The sequence below is a fragment of the Schistocerca gregaria genome, chromosome X (assembly GCF_023897955.1).
Source record: "Schistocerca gregaria isolate iqSchGreg1 chromosome X, iqSchGreg1.2, whole genome shotgun sequence".
Classification (NCBI taxonomy): Eukaryota; Metazoa; Arthropoda; class Insecta; order Orthoptera; family Acrididae; genus Schistocerca; species Schistocerca gregaria.
Genome location: NC_064931.1, coordinates 855,651,133 through 855,678,900, shown reverse-complemented (window position 1 = coordinate 855,678,900; position 27,768 = coordinate 855,651,133). Strand labels below are relative to the sequence as shown.

The window sequence follows — 27,768 nt, the reverse complement described above, 5'->3', positions numbered from 1 at the left end:
TGTTTGTAGCAGTGATGTTGAAAAATTAGTAACTGTAGGCACACTGAAATAAATTAAATTTTGATGAAACCATTTTGGCGTATCAACCAAGTAACACAAGTAACAGCATTGTTTGTCCGATAGACTGATAACCTCAAAAGACACAATAATTGAAATTTTCCAAGAAAGCCTCCATTCTCTTAAGACTAAATTCTTTTTTATTTGAATTGCAGAGCTGTAAGATTTGTTATGAAGCTTTGCTAGTTTTTAATAATTGTTGTCTTTGTCTGTAAAATTAATTGGTTATCAATATTTTGCTCTAATGGTGATTGCCCAAGCTCAGAAGTTAGTTATTACTATACTGTCACACTTTTCATTAAAGCTTTCTGCTAGCTTCTGTACTGGTTGCAGAGTATTGAGTGTTAATAAAGAAATACTGCTTTTGTTTCAGACAAAAGCTCCTACGGGCTGATAACATGCTTCTGTAGAAGACCTTATGCAGGCAGACCTATGATAGAGTGTTCAAAGTGCCTTACATGGATGCATCTATCTTGTGTGAAGATTAAGAAGTCAAATATTCCAGAAGAATTTTTCTGTACAAAGTGTAAGAAGAATAAGAAGAACAAGAATAGTGGTGACTCGGAGCAGTCACGTACAACTTTATCGAGACATAAGTGAAAATAATAATAATAAATAACAGGGTTATAATAAAGACTTGGAAGCCTCGAGTTAAAATTGCTCGACAGGAACTTCTTGTTTTGCAGCTTTGTGTGTGTGTGTGTGTGTGTGTGTGTGTGTGTGTGTGTGTGTTTATATGGATTAAGTGAGGTACAAATTACTTGTAATAGTTACAAGAATTAAATGGTTTCCACAAATTTGAGGTCCCTTTCCAAGCTGGCTTGGAAACTTATGTCAGCTTGGTGATTTTGTAAGCAGATGGTGAAAGTGCTGATCATAAAAGTTATTTTACGTCTAGGCCATTACCAATTAGGTCTTTCAAGTGACTGGAATGACAAGAATCGTGAACACTTAATGAAGCAATAAAAGGAAACAAAAACCTTTATTTGAAATCTGGCTGTGTAACAATGTTGTCATTGTTCTTGTTATTGTTGCAGTTGTTGTTTTTTGTACTATTATAAGGATCAACTTTTAGTAAAAAGAGATTAACATATTTATACCAGCCCTGTTGCTATCTGAATAAAAATCATGTCCTGGGATTTTTAAAAACTGCAAGCCTATTTATAACAGCTGCTTACTGAAGTAATGCACCAGTTACTTTGTTTTCTGGAAGAACTGAAGGGCAAACTTTTTCTATGCTAGTAGTAGGCTATAGTAATTATAAACTTTTTTTAACATTGGACCAGATCGTTTGCTCAGTGTATTGCACGTGTATATGTATTTTCGGTACTGTTGTTGTATCAGGAAGGTAATGACCTATCAGTTGCAAATGGTATTATTATTTGTTTTACAGGGTGCTAAAAGCTGTGAAAATGACATGCATTAATTTACATATGTGTATACCTGAAAATAATGGGAAAGATCAATGTGAGGAGATTGAAAAAGATACTTGAAATGGGGTCTGAGTGGACAGGAGCACCATAGATTTAACAGAAAATGAAGTACTGCAGTCATTATATTTGTTATTACATTACTAAAAAGTGTGCTGAAATGTTAGTAAAACCTCACAGTGGTATTTTGGCCAGTTCAGAGAGATTGGACGTGAAACAGTCTAGTGTGTGTATAGCAAAATTAGTAAGTTAGGCTCAAAATTAATAAATTATGCTGTACCTTGTCAAAGAGAGGTTGAAATGTGCTAGGCAGGCTGGTATGTACATTCGACAGTAATTGATTTGACATGATGTGTAAAGATGATTCACTCTACAGTTGATTGTCCTATATTTGCAGCTGTAGTTACACAGAGAAACCACAGAGGTAAAAATAGAGAAGTAAATTGTCGGGAACAACTTTTTTTCTGTATGAAAAATCAAAAGAATCAGTGGAGAAGGAAAAATATAAATTCTAGAAATAATCAGGTTATAACCATAGTTCAATGTCTCGAAAGTATAGTTCAGTAGATTAAACTACAAAACAGGAAATATTCAGCACAACGCAGAATAATTGCAGTTCTTCAGTTAAATGGAAAACTGGCAAGTAAATATACCAAAAACTGCTGTGAACATTGGTAAAAAGTTACAGGTGTCATCACAGGTTTCACTCGGGTAGTTTTCTCTAAACTAAGCCATTCAAGCAATGATCTCTACCTAAACTGCAGTTTTCTGAACATGCCTGCCAAAGGTACTCATGATTTATTTCTTGCCTAACTGCAACATGGGGGCCATGTAGTGTCAATAAAATGAGGGGGGGGGGGGGGGGGGGGGGGAATTCTGATTCTAAACCCGTGTGGCTGTTGCAGTTTTCTGCTAGAGACAATGGCCGATCTGTGCACGATTTCAAAACTATTGTGTGCTCTGGACATTGAGTGTCTGATTAGAAAATTAGTTCTGTTGTATTTCACTTATACTTCACTCAGATGTTGTGGTCCTGAAAAAACAATGCTGTGGAAAATGCTAAACTTCGTACTATATTTGCCAGATATTTAAGTATGTGTAATTCATAGCATTGAGTGTCATAAATAGTGTAGACTCCTGTTGAATGCTGTTGAGTGTTTGCTTAGATATGCCACTGCAGATCATAAAAACTATGAATTATGCAAGTACTCTTTAAGTATAAACTGATATTAAAATGTGGAGCAACACCTACCTTGGAATTTAAATTGTATCTGATGTGATGCATTGCCTACCAGCATTTTTGTTTTCACTCTGTATTGCTTTTAAACGTGCACTAGTTGTCACTTGCTCCATCCCACTACAGCCGCCTAATGCCTGAGTGCGAAGTACTGTGACAACCAGAGCGCCCCACTAGTCATGGTATGTTGAAAGTAATAGAAAAGGAGAGGGCAGATGGACACAGCTGCCCAGTGTGTGTGTGTGTGTGTGTGTGTGTGTGTGTGTGTGTGTGTGTGTGTGTGTGTGTGTGTGTCCCGTTCGAGAACATGTCATGTTGTTCTACATGAAAAATAGTATGTAATTTCAACCTCTCGCACATATATTCCCAATATTATTTTATCAGTACTCTTGGCTTGATATACTGTAACTATATACACACCTCAAAATCAAAATGTATGAAGCTAAACAACTGAAGAATTATTACTAATTGAATGATATTTGTTTCACAATTTAATCATGACAATCATATTTAAGAATAGTGCCTCTTCTGAAAATGTACTTCACTTTAACAGAACCAGGCTTAAAATCCAAAGAAAATAATGCGCAACAGTGATAGTCTATCCAGCTTCTTTAATGACACACTAATTCATTTCATTCATTTACTACTACATTTATGAATGGCAACATAAAAATATTCGAAGCAGAGAGATCTCGGGTACCAGCTACAGGTGAGAAACGTGCACTTCTACATGGAGAACAAGCATGTTACCAATGTCAGAACAGTATTTTACAAACCTCTGCACTGTACAGTACTTCGCGCTCGGCCATTGGGCAGTTGCAGTGGGGCAGTGCATGTGAAAGTTCAAAAGCTACACTTTTAGAAGGTCATAATTGCGTACTATAAGAATTATGGTCCGAATTTTTGGCATAGGAGCAATTCCTGGAGCTAACACCTTGCAAGTGTGCTTCTTTTCTCCTTAAAATATGAAGTAAAGTTGGGAATGTTTTCTTGTTAGTGATACATGTGGTCTATTTTGATAACAGATATACATCTGCAATGTGACAAATAATGGATTCCAGGAATAGTGTTGCAAATGCTTGTCAATTTGACAGGATATGTACTACAGCAAAGGTACGAAGCACACACTATATTTCTGGATCACTAAACTTTCTGTTACTATTTACAGTTACAAGACTGTGAGATTGTAAAATTTATACCTTATATGAAGGTTGGGGGAGTGTCTTATCAACTATTGTAATCTTCTACTGATGTGATAGTTACCTGCTTCTGATACTGTTACAGCCAGTCACATAAGTTAAAACTGGATATAAGTAAATAATCCTTGATTACAAACAAATTGAATGAAACTTTTCCCTAATTGCAAAATGATGGATGATCAGCAAACAATCTGCAGGCACTTTTTAGGTGAGCCATCTCTCACACCTTCACACTTTCACCCCTCTCTCACTTCTGCAGATTTCAGTCTCTTGGTCTTCTTGAGTCTACCGAGTGAGGTGGCACAGTGGTTAGACACTGGACTCGCATTCGGGAGGATGACGGTTCAATCCCGCGTCCGGCCACCCTGATTTAGGTTTTCCGTGATTTCCTTAAATCCCTCCAGGCTAATGCTGGGATGGTTCCTTTCAAAGGACACGTCCAACTTCCTTCCCCGTCCTTCCCTACTCCGATGAGACCGATGACCTCGCTGTCTGGTCTCCTTCCCCAAACAACCCAACCCTCTTCTTGAGTCTCAGATATAGTCGAGTCCATTGGCATTTGTCTTTCATGTCTTTCCACTCTGGGCAATATTCCTGGCTTGACACACTAACCCCATCAGTCAATTCATCCAGCCAATCTGCAGGTAGGTAGAAGTTCTTAACTCTAATACCAGTGTTGTCCGTCCAAGTTGTTTAGGTATCGTGGCATCCAGGCATCCCTCAGAGACTAATTTGTTACTGTACCACTTTAGTCATAGATAAGCAAATCTCTACACTGCAATTTCCCTAAAGTGATGATACTCCAGCAAGGTATTCAGGGATCTCTTTCTAGATAGGAAGAGACAGTACTAATCGACCACAGATGTCCACTGGTAGTAAATACCCTCTAGTACAAGTGTTACTGTTATTGAGGACTATTTTAAGGACATTGACTGCCTTTGTCTATGGATAATCTGTAACAATCACACTTTTGATGGCATGCTAAACACTGAACAAAAATACTTAGTAAACAGCATAATTAAAATTAATCAGAACAGCAAATTGGAAGACTTGAGAGGCTGTTGACTTAGATATATTTATTGGTTCCACTGAATTGGAAGAAGAGGTGTAATATTGACATTGGGAATTACTTCTGCAGGGAACTGTGAAAAAATGAAAAGAAACCAGTGTGGGAAATTATCTGGGTGAAGGGAAGAGGTGTGAAATGGGAAGATGTCCAAACAAAACAAATGTGACGATTAAGAAAGCACTCTGTACTGACAGATGGTATGAGTTGGAAAATATGTATATTTGAGTGATGAAATCTTGAGGAAAAGACTTGGTTTCATCAGATTTTTTTAAGTGTGTTAGTGCTAAGTAGATAAATAATAAAATACTGCCATTAAATGCCGGTTATTTTTATCTGATATGAAGTGTATATCAAAATGTTTTATTAGATCTGGTGTTCTATTAAATTTCCAGTTTGAGTAAATTTTGTAGTACATAACAATTTTCATACTGACTATGAATGAGAAGAAAGCTGTCATAAGCAACCTACATACTGCTTGTTGATGTAATTTGATTTTTATAAGAGACTTAATGATGGAAACTATTTATAGGAGATGGAAAATGCTAAAAGTATTAGTTCAAATCAAAGGCAATAAAAGCATAAAGAATGGAGTACAATCTTTGTAGTTTATAAAGGGGTGCACTATGATGCAAGGGTGGGTTTACCTATTAATTCATAATTTGCATAAATTCAAGAGCACATTAAACATTTTAGTTGTGAAGAAAATATTATTTATTGCAGTAGTTCTGCAAATTTTATTTTATTTTATTTGTGTGTGTGTGTGTGTGTGTGTGTGTGTGTGTGTGTGTGTGTGTGTGTGTTTTATTTCCCAGAATTTTACTGTACTCACTCATATAAATATGTATATACAAAGTGATCTCAGTTGGTTTTAAAATTCTGATCATGATGTTTTAAATTTCATTTTATGGCTGTAAAAATAAAATTCTTAACTTCAGATGATTACTATTAATACAATTAGATGTGTTTTAAATGTATTTTATTATAATTTTCCATGAATGTTATTTTATATTAATCATGAATGTCACATTGTATTCATTCTGCACTCCAGAGTGGATGATGACTGTTATCTCTGACAATGTACATAGTTTCCACTATAAAATGCAAACTATTTTGCTGTAAAATTTTGTTAGCGTCAGTTTTTTTTCCTGAACCTGGTTACTTAAACAGTAATACAGATATGCAAAAACTATATGAGCATGTTTCAGGACCAGTGACAAATGTAGATGCCATATTTGTCTTTGAATTAACTGAAAACAATTACAGTGGGACATTTGTATGAAGTTATTCCTGACTTTCATATTAAATGCATGGTCTCTCTGGTTCAATGCATTAATTGGTTCACTGGGTTGGAAGACTGTTGCAGATTATTTTGTAGACTTCTACAGTGTATTTGTAAAGTCTCTCACAAGGATTTCCATTGCATAAATTCAACTCAACACTGCAGCCTATGTAGTTAGTAGCATTCTGTAGTTATCAGCATAAAAGAAATCCTTATCTGCCAAGACAAGTGATGCAAACAGAACAGTTCTGTGACATACAAATAAATTTCAGGTGCACATGTACATTCACAACCTCTTGAAACACACACACACACACACACACACACACACACACACACACCTAGCAACAACATGTAGTATCTTGTTTTGTCCTGACGCCTCTGGCTATGTCTTCTGTTGTGGAGGGTTACTAACAGGAGTAATTCTGATCCATGATCTCGAAAACTACAGCAGCTCGTGAATATTGGTAAAAGTGAGCAAACTGAAGGACACTTCATAGCACACAGTTAGCTAGAACTGAAATTTGAACTACTAGGGATGTTAAGTAGGAGCCAATCACATTAGGGCGTGTGAAGCACACAGGTATTGAAGAATTAGCAATTATTTGACACTCAGGATAAGAATGCTCCCTCAAGTACACAGGTATTGAAGGATTAACAATTATTTGACACTCAGGATAAGACTGCAGCCTCTGGAATCTAAAGAAAACTGCCATGCCACTTGTAGGACAACAGACATAAGAAAATCCAGTTGACATTAGGTAGAGTCAATGGTGGAACAACAGTGACAAATACTGTGATGTTACGTTAGTCTATATATCTTCGTAGTAGGGTGTCATAGTTGAGAGGCTGGGAAGCAACCATGTATTGACAGATTTGCTAATATCACAATTTTTCTTGTTACTGCATTAATTTCATATTTTATGGAGGTTAAGTAAATTAAGAGAACAAAAAGTTAATGTTTTAAGACACAGCCTGTGGCTTTTCATCACTTAATGTTTTGCCCAGATGCCTTGGATTTCAATTACATAGTGCATTCTGCAAATAAGGGAGTGTATGGGATGGATACTTTTTTTCTTGCCTCCAAAGGTCATCACGGATTATTGATGTATGGTCAGGCCAGTTTTCTCTTGTGGTCATTTCATTTGCCAATACACTTTTAATGAGCATTCTTTTCTGCAAACGGTTGCTGACAGTTGTGCAGGTTTCATTTGTGTCTTGCAGCCAGGGTCATCTGGTACACGTCCGCCCAGCTGGACCATAAGACTGTACAGTACAGATAAGAAAAGAGCTCAGTATAGTTGGTTTAAACTCACCAGTGAGTTTTAGGGCATCATTAATGAATTTGCCGTCTGTGTGCACAGGGGGTCGAATCAGGAGTCTCTACTGCTGCCCATTTAACAGAAAACTCCTCATTTGAGTCTGTCAGTGTTTATAGTGTTTAAAAGTGGATTTGTCCCATGTAGAAAGGAGAGAAAATACACACGTTTCCAAGTGTAACTGAGAACTTGCAGCATCGTCTGCTACATATGCTACCATTGGGAATGATGAGTGTTATATGCCAATACGATGACTGATTGGTCAGCAGATACACAGGGTGGTCAGAAACGGTCTGAAAAGCTTGCAAGAGTGTTGCAGGGTAGGTTGTGCTGAGAAATAATTGTTTAGAAAAAATTTGATACATTGCTGTTCTGTGTATAAAAATCACTGTTTAGTGTGTCTAACAATTACCTTGATGCCCCCCCCCCCCCCCCGCTCTCTCTCTCTCTCTCTCTCTCTCTCTCTCTCTCTCTCTCTCTCTCTCTCTCTCTCTCTCTCTCTCTCTCTCTCTCTCTCTCTCTCTCTCTCTCTCTCTCTCTCTCGAACTGTTACAGTGTCTATGATGACAATGCAAGCAAACCTGATAGGAGTATGAAGTGCATTGTCTAAATTCTGATTATTACACTAAATTATCAATAATCCTCAAAGTTACAGAAATGAACGATAAGCAATACAAATCACTGTTAGTCCATAAATGCAAGTTGCCATGACCAAAATAGTGCACTTTATGGTTGCAGGGACATAGCAGTAACATTGCTTTGTGCCTAGCTTTCATTTAACAGAGTACAGGTTATGTTTTCTCATGGTTGAAGTGAATAAACTAGAGTACAACCAGTTTGTTTGCACTGGATGAAATTTGTATGTTTTTTGACTGAAGTATAGCATGGAACTTACTCAACACATCTCTCTTCCTCTAATGGAACACATTTGCAATTGTATGCACCGCATCACTGAATTTTCATCTTGCATCCTACAGTGTCATGAAATGCAGCTTCACTACAGGCCATCTGATCATGACAGTCATTTCGCCTTGTCAGTGCTACTTTACAACAGCAAGATTGTGCACTCAGTTTCCGTACAACTAGCCTTACATTCCTGCATGCTTCAGTGCAAGCATCGCCAGCCTGTCAGGTTAGTTGTACACCTGTGGCCTTTGTTGACTTTGCTTTTGCGTGTGTATGAAAATCCTCTAACGTATCCTCCTTTAGTATTGTTTCATTAAATAAGCAGGGGCTGGTTGGCAGCAGTTTCAATGACTACTTCCTTTAATGCCAGTTTATACATTATTTACCCCCCCCCCCTTTTTATGGTGTCTACATTGGTGTTTTTTAATGATCAGGATAGTATATATCAGAGCATTAACAAATACATAACAACTTCATTCTAGACAGATTCTTCACATTAATTATACTTCTTAATTTCCAAATAAACAAAATCAAGCATACATTGATGGGATTACAGACAGTGAATTGTTGTAGGGTGGAATCCCTGATAACTGCAATGTAAGAAGCTGTTGATACATATTGGTACAAGGAATCGTATAGTCTTTTCTCCCAGTCAGGTTCAGAACATGACAGATACAAGGTGACCTGCAGCACAGGCAATAAGCTGGAAATTTTAATTTGTAGGTGGAAGGCACAGCACAGTGGGCGGGTGAGCTGACAGGCTCGCAGTCGGGCCAGCTGTACTAATGTGCTGTTTATGGTGTGGCAGGCTGCATTCGGCTCACGAGCGCAGCAGGATATTTCGTGGCCTGTATGGGACAGCACTTGACACAGAATGGACAAACTATGCTTGGCTACTACAGGGACCCCAGCCTTCACAGCACCTCTTCCTTTTCTGTGCTGCATATCAATACTTCTGCTATGCTTTTTCTGCCACATTGGGGAACTTGTCTGGGAATGTGTTATGAAGTTTTATTAGCCATGTGTTATGAAGTTTTAATAGCCCGACTTCTGAACAGCCCCTAATCTGTCTTTTCTTTCCTTCCTTGTTCTCCATCACCCTATTCACCCAGTTCAGCATTTGAGGTTCCTCTATGCTGCTTCTTCCTCCCTGTGTGCTCCTTGAAGACTGGTCTAAGCGTTTGACACGTAATGTGTAATTCCCAGCTCTGGGTTGATAGGTAGTGCTCGCATGTACCCTCTGGTGTAGGCCAAGCCCAGGAAGGGGTGATTGCCTTGACCTGTGAACTTTGGGAAGTTTCTCTGTCAGAAGTTCGGGAGGTGTGAACAATCGGTTAAGGCAGGTGCACCACACTCCGAAGTGTCTCTGCCCCTCTCCCCCCCCCCCCCCCCCCCCCCCAAAAAAAAAATCAGTTTAAAGGAGTGCACCGTTAGACACACTGTCAATCATTGGGAATTTTCTCGCAATGAGCCATTCACTTTCATCTCAGTCTCCATCTACTAAACATAAATGGAATAGGCCACAGATTCAAAGACTCTCCCAGTCGCACCTTGGTTCCTTATGGTATCATGTGCTGAAGACGTTCAGTCCGTTTCTACAGTTAATTCGTTTATTATTCAGAAAGGTGTTGATGCAATTGTTGGCCCTCTGAAATCTTGCTGTCGTCTACATAATGGGATTTTGCTTTTGGAAACCAATAGTGATTTTCAAGTCCAACAACTGCTTAGAGCTTCCTCTATGGCTAATTCTGTTCATGTTGAGACCCTTCAAACACTGAATTCTTCGCGTGTTGTTGTTTACACCCGGCTGCTTGATGGTCTGACCGAGGGAGAAATCCAAACTTACCTCTCCGATCGGGACATAACTACCGTACATTGTGTAATGAAAAAAGTTGATACCGCCTTAGTTCCTATGCACACTCTTTCTCTCACTTTTGCTTGAGTCGTGCTTCCATTGAAAATCGCCCGCATCTCGTGGTCGTGCGGTACCTGATTTACCAAAGTCTTTATTAGCAAGTTCTGCCATATGATAAGTGCGAAAAGCAATAATATCTCTGTCAACAAAACTTTCAAGTCCTGGGACGTTCGGAGTACTAGAACCTCCACGGACAATGGCTACAGTAAACCATCCGTTACCATGATCAAAAGAATCATTAATATCTAAACTAAAATTAAGTCGACAACCACAAAACACAGGTCAGTCGAGCAAAGCTTGAGCAGCAACAGACTTGACTAGTATAGGATTCTTCTTGTCTCCAGCTGTTGTAGCAAACTCAATGTTCTCGATGGTTTTGTAGACTGTCTGTTTAGAACGGCGACGGTATCTCCTGTAAGGTTCTAGTACTCCGAATGTCCCAGGACTTGAAAGTTTTTTTGACAGAGATATTATTGCTTTTCGCACTTAATCATATGGCAGAACTTGCTAATAAAGACTCTGGTAAATCAGCTTATATCTCTCCTTCAGCTTTGTCTTTATATACTCGTAATAGGAGAAAAATATCTGTAAATGAGTCTGTATTCATTTGGGTAAAAGGTAAAGGAGTATGTGAATATGTAAACTTCGTTGGTGACTGCACTGTATATTTTCATAAATAAAGTGATCTTTCTGATAACTGATTTGTAGCATCAGCCATTAACCGGACAAGGGTACATCTAGAACCGGGGGGCTCAAGGATGTAACAGCATGTTGTGCCTACAAAGGCGGGTAACGTAATCCGCCGAATATCTTACGCAATCTTGGCAGCGGGCCAGCGCGGGACCTAGCGCTCAGGCGTACGCGCGCATTAGTAAGGCTATAATGCTCCGCTGGCACTCTCAAATATTCGAAGTCCGACTCAAGGTCATGCGTTATCGGACTTAGTCTACAAAACCATCGAGAACATTGAGTTTGCTACAACAGCTGGAGACGAGAAGAATCGTATACCAGTTAAGTCTGTTGCTGCTCAAGCTTTGCTCGACGGACCTTCTGTGTTTTGTGGTTGTCGACTTAATTTTAGTTTAGATATTAATGATTCTTTTGATCATGGTAACGGATGGTTTACTGAAGGCATTGTCCCACGCCCGGGTTCAATTTCCGGCAGGATCAGGGATTTTCTCTGCCTCGTGATGGCTGGGTGTTATGTGATGTCCTTAGGTTAGTTAGGTTTAAGTAGTTCTAAGTTCTAGGGGACTGATGACTGTAGATGTTAAGTCCCATAGTGCTCAGAGCCATCCATTGAAAATCAAAGCAGGCTATGAAGTCCAACTATACATTCCAAACCTGTTACGTTGCTACCAGTGTCAACATTATAACCACACACAGATGACCTGTAAAAACATTGCTAAATGTGTTACTTGTGGCAGGGATGCTTGCGAGGGGGATTGCGTGCCTCCTTCACCCTGCTGCATTAATTGCAATGGAGACCATACTGCCTCATCCAGAAAACTTCCCATGTATCTTGGTGAGTGGGCTGTCCAGGAGATCTGGGTGAAGGGAAAAGTACCATACGCTGTTGCTCGCCAAGTTTTTGGCTAGTCGAAAGCTCAGTGTTTTACCACGTGGCACTTACAGTACCATTCTTGCGGTGCTTCATTCCACAAAGGACATGGCAATGCAGACTTGCGACCTCAAATTCAGCACTGCAGTTATCAAATCAACCAGTATCACCGTAGCATACCCATCTCTTCCTCCTCCAGCTGAGCACCAAATCTTCACCCCGGACAGTGAAATCCCATGCTTTACAACCAGCAGGCTGGAAAGGACAAAAGGAACACTCCTGCGAAGACTTCTTACATCCCTCTTGCCAAGAAACTTCTAAGTCTTCATCTGTCAATCACAAAGGCTCATAAAAATCAAAGAAAGACAAACAGTCTTCTCCTCCTCTGACTCGGAGATCCTCTTCAATGGTGTCTCCACACAATACACTCACCTGGTCAACTTCCTTTTCGCCATTGCACACCAATTGTTTTTCTGCCCTGGAATCTGCAGGCCAGCCCAGAGATAATGCCAATGACTCTGTAGATCTCATGGAACAGGATCCCACAACCTCTGCACCCTGTAGTAGTGAGTCTTCGAAGGTTGGCACTCTGCATTTGCCGAAGTGACAAACTTTCATTTTTTCCCCATCTCCACTTTACATGTCATGACTCTCCTCCAATGAGATGTTCACAGCCTTAGATCTGACAAGGAGGAATTACAACTGCTCTTGGAATTGCAGCATCTACATGTTTTCTGCCTCTAGGAAACAAAATTGTATATTCATGACTGCTTTGACCCCTCTCATTTCTTTCTGGTTTTCTTTGATCTTCCCCCAGAGGACGGCATTCCATTTCATGGGAGAGTTGTGCTGCTCATTTGGGATTACGTCTGTAGTCAAACCCTCTCGCTGAAGACCCAGTTACAAGCTGTTGCAGTCCACTTTTTCCTTCTTTGCTTCACCTTTTCTCCTTGTAATGTCTACATCCCTTCGTCATTTGGTGTAACCAGGGCAGACTTTCTCCACCTTATTGGGCAACTCCCTCACTCCTTTTTGTTGCTCAGTGACTTTAATGCACACCACCCCCTGTGGGGCTCCAGAACCTGTCCGAGAAGTGCCCTCTTGGCTGACCTTCTCATTCGACTTAATCTCATCTGCGTTAAAACTGGAGCACCCACATTCCTTTTGGACTCCAAGCACACCTATTCCCATTTGGACCTCTCATTCTGCATTGCTCAGGTTGCCCGTCGTCTCGAATGGTCTGTTCTCTCTGACAAACACTCGAGCGATCACTTCCAATGTGCTACCCATTTGCTGACTCCTACCGCACCTACATGTAAACCCAATTAGAGGCTTTATTCCCCCCTGGCGACCTTCGCTGAACAACATTTCCCCAGTTGTGATGCCCAGGTATGCTGCAGAACAACCCATTTCTTGCATTTCTTTTTTACCATGCCATGTCCCAGTCCTTTGGTGGGCTGAAGTGTGCCGCAATGCAATTTTTGCATGGAGATGTGCTGTCTGGAGTTTTTAACCATCATCCTGCAATGGCAAACTGTATTTGTTATAAACAGTTGCGTGCACAGTGTCGTCACATTCTTCAAGGTAGCTGGATTTAATTTGCTAGTTCTTTCAACTGTTCCACTCCCTTTTCCATCATGTGGGCCAACCTCTGGTGGCTTTCGGGGACCAAGGCCCGTTCCCCGATTTCCGGCCTGACCATAGCATATGATTTCATTGTGGATGCCATTGCTCTCTCCAACACCTTAGGCCGCTATTTTGTGGAGATTTCAAGCTCCACCCACTATTATCTAGACTCTCTCCATCGCCAACGTGTGAATCATGAATGCTACAACCATTTTTACTGTGAGGGAAATAGAGCATGCTATCACTTCATCCTGATCTTCTGCACCATGGCTGAAAAATGTTCACATTCAGATGTTGCAGCACCTTTCTCTTGTGGGCAAGCACTTTCACCTTCATATGTACAATCAGATCTGGGCAGAGGGCACGTTTACCAGATGCTGGCATGAAGCCACTGTCATACCCATACCTAATCCCGCTAAGAATGAACACCTTCCTTTTAGTTAGTGCCCCGTTTCTCTCAACAGCTGTGTTTGCAAGGTGATAGAGCATACGATTCATGCCTGGCTGGTATGGTGGCTCGAGTCTCGCAATTTACCAATCACTGCACGGTGGATTTCGAGCATGTCATTCTGTAGTTGACCATCTCGTCACTTTGTCAACCCATGTCATGAACAATTTTCTGCAGAAATACCAGACTGTGACCATGTTTTTTGATTTGTAGAAAGCCTACGACATCTGCTGGAGGACTGGTATACTCCGTACTCTCTACACATGGGGCTTCCGAGGCCACCTATCCACTTTCCCTTCAGAAATTTGTAAGAGAGAGAGTTTTCAAGAGATGTGTGGGTCATGCCTTGTCAGACATCTTCATCCAGGAAAACGGGATGCCTCAGGGCTCTGTCCTCAGTGTTATCCTCTTTGCTATAGCCATTATGGGGGGCTGTTACAGAAAATGTAAACATTTATTTGAAAAATCATTACAGCTATATTTATTAATGTACAAATCTAAAATTTTACATATGTAAAACAAAGGAGCTGCGTTTTAAGGGTAAATATAATAAAATATGCAGGATTAATATTTTGCCAGAAATTCAAATTTTTAATTTATTGTCTTTTTTATAAAAAGCCATAGCTCAAATTCTAAGCACGCAATTAATCTGAAAATTTTGTTGTAGTGTCCTAAGAAGGTTATAAGACCACTGAACTAAAGTTACTAATTCATGGTACAAATTGTATCATTGACAGAGTTTTTAATTTTGCACATCCAAAATTAACTTTTTTTTCCTTCTACATACAATCATCTAAAAATCAGAATGTAATTGCAGGATCTCATATTTTTTGGTTTCAGGGAAACAGCAACATATTGTGAACAGTTCCTGAAAATTTCATAGTATTAGCGTATTATACTTTTTGAGAAAAGGCTTCTAATAGTGTTAAAAATGTAAAACAGAGAAAATGAGGTTCAAAGATTTTCTTCTCATACTTCTACATGTAATAAGTTTACCTTAATTTTAAAATCCTCCATTCTGGTACTCCTCATCTCCCAGGTTTCTCTTCTCTCTTTTTCGAATCTGCCTAGTCTGTATTTGCAGGTAAGACATGATCTGTTAGCTTTGTTGACCTTGCTCTATTAGATGGTGTAAAATGCTTTTGTTGTAAACACACCATGCTGTATACCATCTCTCTTCAGCAGTTCAATTCGCCCATTATTTCCACTGTTGTCACATAAAACTGCATCATAGACACCTGTTTTGCGTGCTTAAAGTCCACAGAATGTCCTTTTTGAGCTTCTAATCCAAATTAAATTATTGAGGCTTTCATTTGCATTTTGTGTCTTTCTGTGAAGAAACTTCCTCAATAAATCAGGGTTTGCAAGAAAGCTGAATGTGGGCTTAATTGCATTCCTAATATTCTGGTAATGAGTGTTTATGTGAATACGTCTCATTTTTGTTGTTAAACTTACACCAATTGTCTTTCGGCCACAGACTGTGCATTGGGGTTTGATCAGTGGATAGTTTGTGGAAAAATATTGCCCACACAGCACACCTCATTGCCTCTAAATTGTGTGTGTGTGTGTGTGTGTGTTGTGTGTGTGTGTGTGTGTGTGTGTGTGTGTGTGTGTGTGTGTGTTTTTTTCCCCCCTGATAGCTCTCCCCTAAAATAACTGAAGAGAACCAGTTTCTTTCAGGGTAAGCCTCCCTCTTCCTCCTAGTTGTTTTCCATCCTCATCTTTCTTCTCTTTCAGCAAGCATCGAAGCTTCCCACCAAGCCTCTTTTGGATGTGGCTAACACATTCCAACCTTTCTATTGTTTTATTGTATGGATTTTTATCTGTTGTAGCTTTGAACAAAGACGAGTCCCCATCACCAAGGTATTTAGTATATCAAACACCATATTGGTCCTAAGATCTGGAGAACACCTCACAACTGCAGCAGCCTCCATGCCCCCACTTGAGCCACTATAATTTTTAGAGCATGCTACTGCACATTGGTGGCAGTATTTAGACATAATTTTTACATCTACAACTTTACGTGAGTCAATACCAGTAACAGATGCAACTCCATACAGAGAAGTGTGGCCCGTTTTCATCCAGGGCCCACCTACAGACACAAACAAGTCAGTAACATTTGTAGTAGATTCACTGTCATGAATATCTACACCAGGATCTCTTTCTTTTTGGTTTATTTCCACCAATTCCTCCACTGCTTTCTTCATAGAAACTTTGGCAGTATCGCATACAGCATCAGACATTTTTTTATTTATTTTTTCAAACCTTGCACAAGGTGGAGGCATGTTCAGAAAACCACACAATAAATTACCTCCTTCCCTGCCCTGTCCAAGGCCTATCAGACCATATGCTAACCTAAAATTGCTTTTATAGGCACAAGTGTCAGTTTTTTCGGAAGAGGAAAATGAAAATTTGTAATCACATGAATTACAAATTAATTTAAAATCACAAGCTATTCCCACACTTCTTTCTTCAAAAACAATCATGCATTCCATATTTTTACAGCCAACACATGAACATGAAAACTTTATAGCCTGGCCGAGAAGCTCTAAATCAATAAGTCTGAGTCCAGTGGAATCCATATCATCATCATCATCCATGCACCTGTACAATTCTCCTGTTCCAAGTTTTGATGCTGTAGCTGAAAGCTTATGTTCTTCATTTTGAGCTGTTTCTTCCTTTTTTTGTTGGTAAACAGATTTCCCTAAAATATCCGTTTCCTAAACACAGTTTTTGCCACGATCCATTATGCATAAATCTTGTTTCCACGTGAAGGTTTGTGAATTCAACCTTCCACCGACCATTGTGTGTTAGTATTGTCAAAATGTAAATAAACCACATGCAAGAAAGTTTTCAGGTGAAGATACAGATTTCAGCAAGAGATATAGATGTCAATCAAAGATATCGAAAGAAAATAGCTTTCACACTTACAAAACTTCTGCTGAAGCAAGCAGTTTCCCAAATGTCGGAAAAAGGTGGGAGTGGCCACCAGTGCCGAGTTAATCAGTTTAACAATTTAAAGACATTTCTAAAGCTGCTATCACAATGAAATTCACACACAACATAGATTACACTGTGTAGTTCAAGAAAATAATGTTTTTGAAAATCTATTTTTGAACCAAAACCCGTTACTTCCTCCCCTGACACGTTCCACATCATTACGAAGTGTCGTATTCATGATCTGTGGAACAAGTATTAATCTAATCTAATCTAATCCTTAACCCTGTTATGACCTGTCTCCTTCCATGCATTTCTGGCTGCCCTTTTTGTTGAGGATTTTGTAATTTATTGCAGTTCTCCACAGACTTGTCTCCTTGAGCGGTGTCTTCAGCGATGTGTCGATTATCTTTACTTATGGAGCATCGACAATGACTTTAATTTTTCCACTGACAAAACCAGTTGTATGAATTTCTCGTGCCACAGTGGGTTTCCTACAACGTCTTTACATCTTCTGTCTGTTGCTCTTTCGTTCACTGAAACTACAAAATTCCTGGGGCTTGTGCTTGATTGGAAACTTTCTTGGCCCTCTCACATGTCTTGCCTGCCTGCCTGCTGTACCCAGTCACTCATTGTCCTATGTGTCCTAAGTGGTACTTTCTGGTGAGCAGATCAGACCACCCTCCTCCATTTGTACTGATCTCTTGTCCGTTTGAAGCTAGACTATGGGGTTGAAAGTATCCATACAGAAACTGCCAAACTACCACTGTCAAACTGTCATGGAGTTCTACTCAGCAGATACGCATGCTGTTTGTCTGCCATGTCCGGCCACCCATCCTATTCCTCCTCCTTCAATGAGTCCTTTGACTGCCAGTGTGGGGTGCGTCCCATTTCTGTTACCCCTTGGAGTTCACTTTCGGCTATTATTCCAGCAGCTTAACTTCACTCTACGTGTCACTTTCACAACGGTTGTGAACCCCGTCACCTCCTAGGCTGCATGTAGCAACCTGTGTTCACCTTGGACTTCACTCACTTCCAAAGGCATCTACTCTAGATTTGATGTAATGCTGTAAGTTTCTTGACCTTTGCTCAGAACTTCCTGATAGTACCTTTGTGTACACTTATGGCTCTCAGACTGACCATGATGTCAGGTGTGCCTTCATCATTGGCACCGACGATTTTCCATATCGGCTTCTGGAACATTGTTCAGTGTTTACAGGAGAGCTATTCACCCTCAATCAGGCCACGTAGTACATCCAGTAACACAGGCTTTTCAATTGTGTCATCCGCTCCGATCTTCTCTGTGCCACTCAGAACCTGTGCGTGCTGTACACAGCCCATCCTTTAGTGCAGTAGGTCTAAGAAAGGTCCACTTGCTCACTGTTGAGGGAGTCACTGTGATGTTTATATGGGTTCCTGGTCACATCAATCTGATCGGAAATGAGGCTATTGCCAAGGCTGCAGTCCTCCTACCTCAGCCCACTAGTTTTTCCATTCCTTCTGACGATCTCCGTGTTGCCTTCTGTCAGCAGGTGGCGTCGCTTTGGCATCACCACTGGTCTTCCCTTCATGGGAGCAATCTCTGGGGAATTAAACCTCCCCCAATGGCTTGGCTGACCTGCTCTTGCTGTGAGGAGAGTATTTTAGCAAAGTTTCATATTGGGCACTGTGGTATCAGTCATCGCCATTTGCTAAGTTGCCCCCACCACTTCGTGCTCATTATCATCACCCTTTGACGGGTTACCATTTCTTGATCAAATGCCCTTTTCTTAACCACTTATGTTCTAATGTATATTTGCCATCTGAGTTATCAGCTGTTTTAGCAAACAACACGTGGGCTGTTGACCGCATTTTACTTTCTATTCGTCGTATTAATATGACAAAGGACATTTAATCTTTAGTTCGGGACCTCCATTGTCTCTGCAGTGTATTTTGTGGATCTTCCTCTATGAGGAAGTCCTTGTTCTTAGCGCTTTTTCCTTCCATCGATTGGGCTTAACATATAGTCGTTTTTAACTCCTTTTCATATTAGTGTTCTAATGTTCTGACGTAGGCTTGTATGACAGTTGTTTTTGTGCCCTAAAACAAAACAAACAATAGACAGGACAGATTGAAACCTGCATGGTGCATGACTAGCTGTAAGATGCTTTGGAGAGTGACCCTCACACAGATTCATCCTACAGGATATGTTTACAAACTGGAATACTATGGCTATATTGGGCGGCAGCAAGTTTCCCTCTGATTGATAGTCAGTTTTCCATACCAGTCAACCTGTAAAATGAAGTATTGTGTTTCAGTTGCATCATCTTTGAAAAAATAATTAGGCTGTGATGTGTTCACCAGTTCATCCTAATTGAATGTTGTTACGCATTAAATTCCAGTTCTAACATGCCTACTGGAGTCTCGTACATCTAGATATCATCTTATCTGTTGTCAGACAGTGCACTTCAGACTGGTACACTATTCTGCAGTCTGTGTCACCATTATTCTTATTGTCCCCAAGACTGCGCTGAGAGCAGATCATGACAGTGGTGGAGGAATCTGCGATGCATTGGTCAGGAGAAGGTGCTGCTTTCTCACCTGGTCCTGGGTTGTGAAGGTGATGGTGACTGGAAACATGCAGCTAACTTTTAGTGAAATATCTATGTAATAGTCATTTATTCATTTGATACAGACATGTTATTTCAGTAGGTGGGAGGCTGTTGCCTCTCAATGACGTAGTTGACTACAGACGGATCACGTGCTAATGTCAGCAATTTGTATTCCACGAGATAGCACATTGGCAGCAACAGGCACAAGTGTCAGTGAAGCCATCGAGGGCTAATGCAACTGTGTGATATTGTTGATGTGTGACAGACAGCTCCTGGCAGCCTTCCTGCCTCGTGGCTGCAGCATAGCACACCAAGAACAGTGTTTAAACTGTAGTTCGCAGCTTGGCTGAAGATGAAGCTGTATGCCCACTCTGGGTGGTTATCAGGAATGATGAGGACCAACAGATATACTAGGAAGCTCCTAAACCATGCCCAAACATGGGACCTACAAGGGAGATGGTCACTTGGAAGGTGATCGAGCAGTGCAAAGGCACCAAGTTGTCTGCATTTGATCCCTAGCTCAGGCGGATGCTTGCAGCTACTCGAGATGAAGTACTTGGAAGGTGACTGCATGCTTCATCTGGCACCTCTAAGTTAATAGCTGATGAAAACAGTTCTGTTTGGCATCACATACTAACCCTGATATGGTTGTTCCCAGGGAATGTTGTTTAGCCTGTGATAGTGAGAGTCTGATGTGGTGGGTATTTATGAGAACCTGGCCAGTACTTCTCCAACAGCAGCACTCCAGCCCAGGAGAGAGAACAGGCTTTAGTGACCAGTTAAACAGCTCCTGCAAGAGCGTAGCCGGAGGTGTAATATTGTCCAGCTTTACCCTTCAGAGGTGCTGGCTAGCTTCTTCTGGTGCTAGCATTTTCCACTTCATCAGCTTTCTGAATAAGTGCTCTTTCTTTCTAAATATGCCTTCTTGTGAAATCTTGTCTTTACTTCAGGCTGATGCTCACTTCCCTCTGGATGACTGTTTCGCTGAGCATTGCAGGAGCAGTTCATCGGACCCAACACAGTCATGGTGTGACAGTCCTCCTCCACTGGAAGAAATCCATTCTCTGGATTGTGACTTGCTTACATTTCTGGACAACAAATATGTGACACAGAAATACAAGAGCTTCTTCTTCATCTACTTCTACATAATTACTTCGCAATTCACCCTTCAGTGCCTGGCAGGAGTTTCATCAGGCCACCTTCATACTATTTCCGTTTCGCCAAGAACTCGATCACTTTGTGAGTTGTCGTTGTTCACGTTTGTGACCCTGACATTTGTGCAAACTATCTAAACTATATACCAAAAATACAACACACTAAAATTCAAAGATAACCACTACGAGCTCTCAGATATAACAAGAAGGAGAAACGCCTGTAGTCTTTACAGCAAACAGCCAACCATCTCCATTCCAGAAGCTAATATGCCTTGAGCCCATGTCAGCTACATGTTACCAGCACTGACTGCATCCAAGGCAGCTTATTGCATGACAAATTACACTGCTGGCATCTCACTGGTCATAAATGTTGTTCCCTTGAAATGAGTCAAATCCACAGTCCTATTTTTTCAAAAATCGTGCCTACAGATTCCTATGCACACTAGGTCTCACTACCGTTGCAATACCCAAGAATAGAAGAGGCCAACAAAAATAGAAAGTTCACTCACCACTCTCATATTGTCGAACTGCAACACAGAGTTGGTGATGACATCACAGTTGGAGCATTCTCTTGACAGATGGCAGCAGTTGACATTGACAACCAGAATGTTGGCATCAGACACTTCTGACGCCACAATGTTGGGGACAGGAGGTGATCATGACACTGACAGAGTAGTCAGCCATTCGTAGGTGAGGAAAAGGTGCCACTTTCTCGCCTGATAGTGGATCATGGAGGTGGTACTGACTGGAATCACTTGGCTAATCCTTAGCAAAACATCCTTGTTTACAATAATTCTTTATCATTTGATACAGACTTAAGATTGTACCAGGTGGCTGTTGTCTCTTAATGACATAGTTTACTGCAGATGTGCTGTTTGCTGATGTCAACAATTGATGACTCTGGAGATAGCACATGTTGGCAGTGACAGGCAATCGCACCAGTGATGCCATTGAAGGTTGACGCTACCATGTGCCAATGTTCATTTGTGACAAGTGCAGTGCCTGGCAGCTGGTGTGTCTCGTGATTGCAGCTTACCACACCAGGACAGTGTTTAAACCCTGATACCAATCATAACTGAAGTTGAAACTGTATGCCTGCACTGGCCACTGATAAGCAATGATTAAGGCCCTCAGGAACCAGTGTACAGGGCCAGGGAGACCAGGCAGCCACTAGCCCAGGCTTGAACATGTGACCTACCAAGGAGGTGGTCACCAGTATGAGAGAGGCACACCCAGCAGATGCCTGCAGCTACTTTAGGCAAAGTCCTTGGAAGAGGACTGGATGCTTTATCCGGCACTGCAGTGGTCATCTCAGAGTTAATAGATCATGTACACACCCTGGTATTGTCTGGTACAGAGAATGTCATTGATCACCTGATAACATCTGAGAATGAAGGTCTGGCAGTGGAGGTATTTATGAGAACCTGGTGGCCAGTATTCCTACAACAGCAGCATCCACACTCCAAAAGGGACAGCAAGCTGTAGCAGTTGGATGTTGCCGCTGGCTGACGACGACTTCATTTGTCCTGATTTTCTTGTTTTATTAGCTCCTGTAGAAGCTAAAATATTGCCCAGCTTCACCCTTCAGAGGTGCTGACTAGCTTCTCCCACTGCTAGCTTCTTCCACTTAATCAGCTTCCTGAGTAAGTGCACTTTTATTCTGAATACATCTTCTTGTGTAACAGCGTCTTTACATTAGGCTATCACTCACTTCCCTCTGTATTACATCGTTTTGCTTTGTGCCGCAGTTCGTCACACCCAGTGGAACAAGATGACTGACACGTCAGAAATAGAACTTAGCTGCACAATTTACCAAAAGATAAGCTCTTACTAATTATCACCTTATTGCAGTTTAAGTGTGTTGTTGTGCTTTTTAGTTTACTGTAAAAGTAGCGTCATGTGTGACAAATGTGCATGTATTGTAGTTTAGTTAGTATGGGAGAAACATGTCAGAACTGTGGTCTGGTATTCCAGTGATTGCAGAAGGGAAGCCGATAAAGTGTCTGATGAGTCTCTTCCATGAAGTTGTCAACTATGTAGTTGAGACAAGAAAATCGTGGAACAGGGAAGAAAGATTTGTGTTCTTCAGGCAGAATTAGAAATAGCATATTTTGAATTAGGAAAGTGGAAGGGAGGGAGAGACGGGGGAAGCTGGCAAAAGTTGACAAGTAATAGGCAAAAGGAGAAAACCTCAGAAATCATGTTTCAAATTCCAGTTAGCAATCAGTTTGACTTAGCTGAAATAAGAAAAGTGCCTCAACCAGTTCTTGAGCAAAGTAGGATGCAGCAGACCCATAGGACTGACTTTAAGGCTAGGCTGATAGAAAAAATCTCATAGAAAGAAGAGATTCCTGCTGCTAGGTAACAGCCACAGAAGAGGTGTAGGCCAATTGCTACAGGAAACATTAGGTATAGGAAACCAGGTCACAAGCACTGTAAAACATAAGTGCCAAAATTAGCCAAGTGACAGAGCACAGAGGGGTTTTCTGCAGAGATGGAAAGAATCGGGTACATATAGTAGGAAAAGCACAAAACAGCCTATCTAGCAACTTAGAATATAGCATTGAAAGCAACCTGGAGGAAATAGCGGCAGCAATAGGTCACTCGCGCAGAATTTGTGGAGATTTTAAAGTGCTATGACCAGCCCTGAGTTAACATGGCCATCAGCCACATTAACAAAGAGCTGAGAAGACTGCTTTTGACTGCAGCAATGTCTCATGTCAGTGCTGTGCCAGTTGCTACAGTTGGGAGACAGGGTACACAAAACCATGGCCTGCACCTGAATACGAGGGGCAAGAAAACATTGGCTGAGTATCTTTCAAAAAATGTAGGCATGCAAGACAAAATACTTGTTATTACTGGGAATCAATGGGAGCACATTCTTTCAGGTTAGAGTCGTGTTACAGATAGAAAATATTGAAAGACATTAGATCAAAACAGGACCGTAATATTTATGTAACGGTTTTCAGAAAAAATAAAATTAATTTGTTTTATCAGAACATTAGGGCACTGAAAAGCAAGATAGATAAGCTTCCTGTATCCCTAGAAGATGTGGAAAATTCTGAAGTGATAGATGTCATGTGCCTGTCTGAACATCATGTAAATGCATGGATGGAGAAGTTAAATATCAGGTATTTTTCACTAGCATCGTTTTCATATAGAGTTAACATGGAAAAAAAGGGGGGAGGGGTTGCAACGTATGTAAAAGTTGGATGCACAATCAAAAATATTGAAATAAATAGTTTTTGTGTAGATGAGAACCTAGAAGCGTATGCTTCTGTACTGTTACTGCAGATTACTTCTGTGCTAACTGTAACAGTCCACAGAGCCCCTCTACAAAATTTTCAGCTCTTTATGAGACATCTAGATGCATTATTGAGCTATTTGTCAGACAAGAAGAAACAGTAGTTTGTGGAGATATCAATGTAGATTTCTTAAAAGCTATGGCCAGAAAGAGAACTAGAATCATCATTTGGTTGTTTCAATCTCATTTCAATATTCAGTTTTCCAACCTCTGTGCAGCAAGATAGTAGGACACTGGAGGATATTTTTACAGACAGTGCTCAGGCTAAAACAATGTGTGACCAATTGTTAATGAGCTATCTAATCATGATTCTCAATTAATGGAACTAAACAATATGGCAGCTTTTTACAAAGCAGTGAACTTATTAATAAACAGGATACAATATTTTAAGAGTATGTTGAATGAGGTGGTATGGAATGAGGTTATATACTGTAGAAAGAGATGCTAATGTCAAATTAAATTTATTCCATAATAAAGTTATGTAAAAATTTGAAAATTGCTTTCCTAAGGCATTATCCAGAAAATCAATTAAGAAGACAAGTAAGCTGTGGATAACTAAGGGAACTGAAATCTTATGTAAGAGGAAGAGGGAAATCTATATAAAGGCTAGAACGAGTCAAGATCCAGCACTAATTACATACTACAAAAAGTACTGTAATATTTATAGGAAAGTCATTAAAATGTCAATTAGTATGTAAATCCTGACAGAAATTAGTAATGTGGACAATAAGAGGAAAACTATATGGGATAATGCCAGATAGGAGACTATTAAACTAAATGATAATGTTATGATTGACAAGTCACAAGTACTTTTAACGATCAGTATCTAAATGTAAGAGCAAAAATTGGGTTAAATGGTTCAGTTGAAGAAGCAAGAGAATATATTTTTAAAAATGTCATTCGACCATACTTTTAGCAACTAGAAGTAGCACCAACATCCTTCACTGAAATTAATAAATTCTAAAAGGCAAAAGTTCATATGGTGTTGATGGACTTACAAACAGAATTCTGAAAAGTTGTTCCAACTTAATAAGTAATATCCTTAGTGATATTTGTATAGCACCACTAGCACAAAGAATTTTTCCAGGCAGGTTAAAATATGCAATGTTAGATCTCTTCATAAGAAAAGTGACGAGAAAGACTTAAATAATTATCACAAAACTTCCTTATTGACACTTTTTCCACAATATTTGAAAAAACTAATGTACTCAAGGGTAGCCTCACACTTAAGTAGAAACAATATATTAGTATATCACAGTTTGGGTTCCAGAAGTGTGCCTCACACTTAAGTAGAAACAATATATTAGTATATCATAGTTTGGGTTCCAGAAGTGTTGTTCAACTGATAATGCTATTTATACATTCACACATGCTGAATAGTTCAAACATTGTTGGAAGGACAGAAAATTTTAGTGAGTGAGGAGAAATTGCAAAGGAAGTCTCACAAGGGTTCCATTGTAAATCCACTCCTGTTACTTCTACACTGATCAGCCAGAACATTATGACCATTTACCTAATAGGTATCTTTGGCACAGGTAAAAGCAGCAATGCAGCATGGAAACAATGAGGGCTTGGTAGGTTGCTGGTGGGAGTTGGCACCACATCTGCACACACAAGTCAGCTAATTTCCGTAAATTCCAGGGGAGGGGCAATGAGCTCTGATGCCACATTCAATCACATTGCAGATGTGTTCAATCAGATTCAGGTCTGGCGAGATGGGTGGTCAGCACATCAATTGAGACTTTGTCACACTCCTGGCCTTGTGAATGGTGCATTATCTTCTTGAAAAATGCAACTGCAATCAGGACACATGATCGCCATGAAAGGGTGTACGTGGTCTGCAGCCAGTGTACAATACTCCTTGGTCGTCATGGTGACTTGCATGAGCTCCACTGGATCCGTGGATGCCCACATGAATGTTCCCCAGAGCACAACGGAGCTGCCACCAGGTTGTCTCTGTCCCACAGTACAGGTGTCAAGGAGCTATTCCCCTGGAAGACAACAGATTTGTGTCCTCCCATCAGTATGATGTAGAATATATTAGGATTCATCAGACCGTGCAACACACTGCCAATGTCCAGTGCTGATGGTCATGTGCCCATTTGAATCGTAGTTGCCAACATCATGGTGTTAAGATTGGCACATGCATGGGTCGTCGGCTGCAGAGGCTCATCATTTGGGTGTTTGGTGCACTGTGTTTTCACACAGACTTGTACTCTGTCCAGCATTAAAGTCTGATGTTAGTTTTGCCACAGTTTGCTGCCTGTCCTGTTTTACTATTCTGCCTAGTCTACAATGTCTGACATCTGTAATGAGGGGTGGCCACCCAAACCCATGACGTCTGGATGTGGTTTCGTAACGTGTTGAAGACATTCACCCCAGCACTCCTCAAACACCCAACAAGTCATGCAGTTTCCGAAATGCTCATGCTGAGCCTCTGGGCCATCACAATCTCCCCTCAGTCAAAATCAGATTGATTGCACGTCTTTCCCTTACTACACACGGCCAGCACTCTCATCGATACTAAATGCGCCGTGTGTATGTCTGACTAGCAGTCATTCCTCGCTAGGTGATGCTGCTGTCACCTGGACAGATTTGCATCAATAGTAGGTCGGTGATCATAATATTCTGGCTGATCAGTGTAGGTATGAATTACCTTCCACTAAACATTCAACAAGCAGAATTGGTACTTTTGCAGACAATAATAGTGTTAAAATAATTCCGATTAGAGAGAAAAGGACAGAAGAGATTGTAAATGGTGTTTTCCGAGGAATCACTAAGTGGTTCTCAGAAAATGGACTCTTCTCAAATTTACAAAAAACACTCTATATTCAGTTCTGTAAAACAAGTGGTCATACCAACTATTGACATTGCATGTGGGGAGGAGTCAGTAAATGGAGCAGAATGCTCCAAATTTTTGGGTGTACATACTGATGAAACCTTCAACTGTAAGTTTCTCGAACAATAAAGTTCAGCTGCTTTTGCTCTTCGTATAATTGCTGATCTTCAAAACAAACTAATTAACTTCCTGAAATATTTAGCATATTTCCTGTCAATGATAACTTACAGAATAATTTTCTGCAGTAACTCGTTACTTAGAGAGTATTGATTGCACAAAAGCAAAGAGTAAGAATAATGTGTGGTGGTCACACATGGACATTGTGTAAGTACACATTCATGGAGCTAGGTATTTTAAATGCACCTCACAATACGTAGATTCACTAATGAAATTCATTATGAATACATCTACATCCATACTCCGCAAGCCACCTGACGGTGTGTGGCGGAGGGTACCCTGAGTACCTCTATCGGTTCTCCCTTCTATTCCAGTCTCGTATAATCCATCACAATTCAAGAACAACAGTGAGGTCTATACCTGTAACAACTGAGTGAAAAAATGACCTTTATTACCCATTGTTAAAGCTGTCAGTGGCACAGAAAGGAGTTCAATATGCAGCAACAAAAATTTTTGACAATTTTTCCAGTGTCATAAAATTTTTTACAAGTAGCAAAGCAAGTTTTAAATCTAATCTAAAATCATTTCTTGTGGACAAATCCCTGATTCCATGGATGAATTTCTCTTTAAAAACTGGCGGCCAAGATATAATTGAAAAAATTTAAGGTAGTTGCATGAATAAGACTAAAAAATGTGTTCATTAATCAGGTATACATATCATGTAAAGTGACTCATTCCTCATTTTGATAAAATAATCATTCAAATGATTTGTAGAACGTG

General features: G+C 40.3%; 1 protein-coding gene across 5 annotated transcripts in view; it reads left to right on the top strand.

The window, feature by feature from the left end:
* LOC126298333 (PHD finger protein 23B-like) overlaps positions 1-3,018 on the top strand; it is a 44,271-nt gene extending 41,253 nt beyond the window's left edge. For 4 of the 5 annotated variants that reach the window (XM_049989630.1, XM_049989628.1, XM_049989631.1 and 1 more), the window contains one exon: positions 431-3,018. In XM_049989630.1, coding sequence (XP_049845587.1) covers positions 431-657 — 227 coding nt within the window. In that variant the 3' untranslated portion in view covers positions 658-3,018. The remainder of the gene's footprint in view (positions 1-430) is intronic. The other variant, XR_007552595.1, reaches the window with a different exon arrangement.
* Positions 3,019-27,768: the final 24,750 nt, after the last annotated feature.